The sequence below is a fragment of the Elephantulus edwardii genome, unplaced genomic scaffold (genome assembly GCF_000299155.1).
Source record: "Elephantulus edwardii isolate Elephantulus edwardi_28Jun2011 unplaced genomic scaffold, EleEdw1.0 scaffold00044, whole genome shotgun sequence".
In the NCBI taxonomy this organism is placed as follows: Eukaryota; Metazoa; Chordata; class Mammalia; order Macroscelidea; family Macroscelididae; genus Elephantulus; species Elephantulus edwardii.
Window position 1 is genome coordinate 8,961,558 of NW_006399794.1, and position 6,073 is coordinate 8,967,630.

Genomic DNA, 6,073 nt, shown 5'->3' on the forward strand with positions numbered 1-6,073 from the left:
CTCAGGAGTCATGTGCTAGACTTGCAGAACAAGCTGACCAATCAGATTCAGAATGGAAAAATTGAGACTCTCACCCCCAGTGAAGTTGAGGTTCCAGTGGGAGAGAAATATGAAAGCATCAAGCAAGACCTTGAAAAATATTTCAGTGAAGATCCAGATAGTGAAGTATTGATTCAGTGGAAAGCAAATTTTAAAAATAAGTTGATAGTCCTTAAAGAGACACTCATTACAGAAAGTAAGAGAAAAACTAATGAGCTTCTATGTTTGAAGAAAAGTCAAGAAAATCTGGATGAAAAAAAGTCAAGTTATTTAAAGGAGTTATTGGAAAAAAGTCGAAATTTGGCTTTAACTGTAAAGGGCAAAGAGCTGACAGAGGAAGAGCTATGCAAGAAGTTCAACCAACTTTGGAACAAATGGGTCTGTGATGTGGCTTCGATTCTCCCTCCAGCCATGGAACCTGACATTGAGATAGACTCTGAAAATATTCTTTTGGAATACTTCAAGAAGGAGAAAAATATGGTGGATGAAATAAAGAGTCATTCTGGAGAAAAATTTCAAATCAACTATGACCGACATATCCAAATGTCCAATGCATATTTAGGGTTCAGAAGGCCATTAGAGCCTCATGATACAGAGTCCATAATTATGACAACCGATCACATTTATTCAAGATTTACTGAAATTATTGACAACATTGAAAAACAAAAATGTGACTACAATCACAATGATTTTCATAAAATCTTTAAAATGATAGATGCAGAGATGAAAGCTCTACCCACCCAGGACAGATACAAATTCACAGTTCAATACAAAATTGACTTATCTTTGTGTTTGTTCAAAAAAGCATCATGGAGATTTAAGGAGCTTCACAAGGCATTCAAGAGAGCAAATGATCCTGTAAACTATCTAGAGAGCAAGAAAGAGGATTTCTTCATGAGTTTTAAGATCTCCTGCCAAGGAGCGACCTCCATCACAACCTTTGTTGATTTTCTGTGGCATAAGCTCTCACCTGCTGTCTCCACCACCATTAGGAATAATATGGCTCCTAAAATTGCTGGAGATATGAGAGCGAACCATCCTGCATTCAGGGGAAACAGATCTAACCTGGAGAAACACATTCTGATCTCTCTGGCTGAAGAGGAAAACTTTGATAAGTACTGGCAATACCTTCACCATCCACAGTCATTTTTTAGGGACTACATTAAACAACATAGTAGCAGATACTGTTCAGACAAAAGTGAAACAATTAAAACCTTTTTAAAAATCAGTTTAGATGACATAAAAAATGTTATCCTCTCAGCCATTCAACAATCTTCTAAAATAGCCCACGATAAAAGCAGCACTGCTTCAGAATGGCTGGATTTCTTCTGTGATCAATTAGGAAATAACTTGATCTTTCCACGAAAAGACCTGGTGGGCATTGAGCACCAGGAAATAAAAGATATAGAATTTCTCAAAGCAACTATGAGTGCAGCTTTGGAACCTACAATGAAGGGGGTAGAACAGGATTTTCTGAGAATGTCTTTAAAGGATATCGTTCCTGAAATTGAAAAATTGCTCTCTGAACACTTTCGTGGCTGCTGGAAGCAATGTCCTTTTTGTGGAGCAATTTGTACAAACACAATTCCGTCACATGAAGGAGAACACAGTGTTCCCTTCCACCGTCCTCAGGCTATAGGTGGATTCAAATGGCACCTAACAAATCAGTTTGTCATTGATTTTTGTACTAGTTTGGTAGCAAGTGACATTTCCTTTCGCTTAAGTGATGACAGGAGAGTCCCATATAAAACCTATCGACAGGCAGGAGGAGATTATGCCACATGGAGCATCACCCCAGATTCATCCACACAGCCATACTGGAAATGGTTTGTCTGTCACTTCAGATCAAAAGTGGAGGAAAAATATCAGCAAAAATTTGAAGATAGAGGTAAAATCCCTGATGCATGGTACAAAATTACAAAGCAAGATGTGCTTGAAGATTTGAATCAAAAATAATAGTAACCATAAAAGAGCACTAATGTATACACAAGGGAGTCATAATATCTGAACAATCTTAAAGCCCCTACTCTTGACAATTAACATCTTATTTTAAAAGGAAACAACAATAAACATACCAAGAGTTCAGAATTTCCTATTAAAAGGACATAAAAAGGGGTACAATTATAAAATTTACTTGGGCATCAGAACAGAAATACAGGACTTGGAGGCTTAAGACCACAATCTCAGGGGACATCTAGTGCATGATACTCACAAAGACAAGACACTGTCTCCTAGTCTGATGTCTGGGAGCTGGAGTCTTAAAAGCTTCTGAACAAGCATCTAAGAAACAACTATTGGTCTTTTCCTGCCTAAAAACAAAAGGATATTAAGAAAGCCAAAGACCAGAGGCAGAAATTCTTTTGAAGAACTAATGTCTATGTGAACCACAACGTACTAACCTAAGACACCTAGTTAGTACGAGGTTTCTCTAACCAAGTACTAACCCCTTTGACAGAACTATAATACAAGATCCTGGTTACAATAGCTTAAGAAAATGTACGACAAAATTCTAATTCAAAACATCCTAAAACTACAGACATTCACATAGGTGGAATTTCAGCTAAAGAATAGACAAGCCTAAAATAACAACACTTGTGAAGAACGTGCTCCTCAGAACAGTCGACTGTACAAAACCAAAAGGACATTTGTCCAAGACTGAGGGTAACAAAGCAGGGAAGGACAAGAAAAGCAGAAAAATGGACAAAGAGGGCCAAGGGAGGAGCAAGTAAATGTCAACACATTACAGGTACTGTACATAGTTTCAGAGAATAATTTGCATATACATTATTGATTGAGAAAACTACCACATAAAGATTCACCTAAAAAAGAATAAGAACTTATTTTCAAAATTAAACGTGTAACTTAAATTATAGATCATAATAGTTTTGTGTTTTGTTAGATTTTATTTTATCTATATATATTACACTTGAAATGTTTGCAAAATGTTATTCAACAGTAATAGAGCAAAAGTTAGATTCACATAAAGGTATACTACGCAGCACTCAGGAATAATGATTTCAAAAGATACTGCATAATATGGCAGAAATTGGAGCATTATGCTCAGTGAACTAACTCAGTCTTATAAGAAGAAATATTGCATAAGATCATTACTATAAAAACAGAAGAATAATTAGTAAGAAGTAACTGAAAGTCCAAAGGAGGAAAGCAAGGGAGCAAGGGGGCTGAGGGAGGACAGCGGATACCACAGGGTCACAGAGTTTGGTGGGCAGAGGGGGGTGAAGGAATTAGGAAAGATCCAGTGGAGACCTGGAAAGACAGTGTAATAATGGGCATAGATCAATGTTGATTGAGTTTCTAAAATACAATGCATGGAAATGATTATCTGAAATACACTGTATATGAAGGAATGTGTGAAATACAATATATATTAAGTTGTATGAAAACCAATAAAAATATTTTTTAAAAAGTTATGTTGAGTATTTTAATCATTTAATGTAATTAAAACATAAACAGATTAAGAAGTCTCAAGTAATGCCTTTGTCCTTCAGAGGCATATTATTTTAAAGATTAAAAAACTTGTACTTAAATAGCTACTTGTTACTTGTTAGGTGCCATCGAGTTGAATATGACACATAGCAACCCTATGAACAAAAGATCTGAACCCCTGTCCTATGCTGTGCCATCCTCGCACTTCCTGACACACAGAGCCTCCTGCGGCAGTCACTGTGCTAATACACAGTCCAGGGTCTACCTCTCCTTCACTGACCCTGTCTGCCTTTCCAAGCATCATGTTCCCTCTCCAAGGAATAGCCTCTCCTAGCAATGTGCCCAAAGTATGTATGTGAGGCAAAGCTTTATCATCTTTGCCTCCAAGGTACACTCTGCTGCACTTTCTCAAAGGCATATTTGTCTTTTTGGCAGTACACGGATGTTTGGAACTTTACTCCTGCACCACGGTACAAAGACATCAATTCTTCTGTCATCCTTTTTCATTGTCCAGCTCTCAGATGCATAACAAGTGATTGGAAAGACCATGGCCTGAATCAGACACATATGATTAGTCCTCAAACTGGCATCATTGTTCCTCAATAATTTGGAGAGGTCCCTGATGGCAGACTTTCCCACTGCAAAGAGTCTCCTGATTTCCTGACTTCTGGAACAAAGAGTGTTAATAGTGGAACCAAGTAAGATGAAGTAATTGACAGGTTCAATCTTTTGGTCCCTCATTAATTATAATTCATAGCTAAGAATTCCTCATTCTTAAAACTATATTTTGCTGCAACAATAGCTTCCAACAGAGTATCAAATATCTCGATGGTGAAGGACCAGTGAGAGTTTTGTTCTGCTATACATAGTATCCTATGAGTGGAAGCAACATGATGCCACTTAATTGTAAAGCCAAAGCTCAAATTTAAGCATGTTATACAATTTTTCACACAGAACTCAATTTAACCATTAACATATTGAAAGTAACTTCTCTTTGTTTTATTTGACTGACAAACTAGTGAATCAAATGCATTATATTAAGTCATATTTTATTTCATTCTTTAATAATGTATGTATAATAATTGCAAATGTCACAGAACAAAATATTTGCAATTACATCTCATCCTAAACTATCATCTTTGTTTGTCTGCTTTCTCATTTTCAAGTATAATCTAATATAAAATTCCATATACAGGATTTGTATGTTGGTTATATTACTGCATATCACTCCAAACACTCAAAAAAGTAGTGGCATACATAACCCAGCCAACATTATTTCACAGTTGTCTGCCTTGGGATTTAGAAGCAACGTAGGTAATTGGCTCTGGCCAGGATCTCTGTTTAGTTGTTGGCTAGATCTCAAGGCTTGACTTGTTCTGAAGAATGCACATCTAAACTCATAGTATATGGCAAGAAAACATTTGTCTCCATCAAACTTTGCATAAATGTTACCAAGGCTTTCTAAATGAATATATGCAACAGATCTATGATATAGGGGCGGGGGGGAATGGTACAAATAGTACCTTGTGATTGCCTTCCCATCTCTGCTCAAATCTTCGCATTGCCTCCTTCCCTGTGTCTCCGTGTGACTCAACCTCTTCTTATAAACACATAAGCCTATCTTTTGGGAGATTGCCTTGAATCCTCCCAGGACACTTAATCAGATGTGCAAAAATTCCATTTTCAAATCCCTTTGATTGACTGTTAGAATCATGACATATCTTTTCAGAGAATAAAATTCAAGCTGCTGTCCTAAGAAAGGCTTCAAACATTCAAACTAGTATGAGCAAGCAGACACTAAAAAACTAAAGGCAGAAAACTGGAATTATCTAACATAAGCAGAAAAAATTGTAGTGACTGTGTTTGGAATGATAGGCCAGACAAGAGGAAGAAATTAAAAAAATTGTCTGGGGAGTTATTTTCATACTAAAGGCAGGGGATACTGAATAAAAATTGAATTGGTAGCCTACACACAATATGCTGGTAGCTGAAAATGAGATAAGGTGTATCATCCTCCATGACACATTTTAGAGACAGAAAAATTAATATCTAGTCATGGAGTCCATATTCCAGATAGCTAAGTAAAGAATAAGGAGAAATAAAAAGTGACTCTCACATTTTGATCTGAACTTCTTAATATATATCATTAGATGAGGTGATGTAAACTGGGTTATCTCATTCACACTTTCCCCCCAGAGGTTTTATCTTTGAGTTTGAAATGGAATTTAAAACTACTTTTATTTACCCAAACTAGTTACATATTATCCCAATTAGAACCAAGATCTTAGAGGAATGAAAGGTAAATACAACTAAATCTTGACATCAAAGCAACAGAAAATTACAAGCGAATACGTGGGGGCTAGATGGACTGAAAATTCTCTTATTTTCAGACCTTTTAGTGTTTAAGTCAGAAAAAAAAATAAGTGCTTTATCCTTTTGGAAACAAACAAAAGTAAATCAAATTCGTTTTAATGGGTTGGTTTTCTTTTAATCTTTCTTTTTTAAAAAAATTATTATTCATTTCAATGAAAATTTACAGAGACTTTGAATTTCCATTCATTCATTGTTGCACTTTTCTCCCCTCCCA

The 6,073-nt window shown here is 36.1% G+C and overlaps 1 protein-coding gene across 1 annotated transcript in view; it reads left to right on the forward strand.

Annotated features, from left to right (window-relative positions):
- Positions 1-1,995, forward strand: part of LOC102859138 (interferon-induced very large GTPase 1-like) — a 7,322-nt gene extending 5,327 nt beyond the window's left edge. The window contains exon 3 of the mRNA XM_006885627.1: positions 6-1,995. Coding sequence (XP_006885689.1) covers positions 6-1,995 — 1,990 coding nt within the window. The remainder of the gene's footprint in view (positions 1-5) is intronic.
- The last annotated feature ends 4,078 nt before the right edge of the window (positions 1,996-6,073 follow it).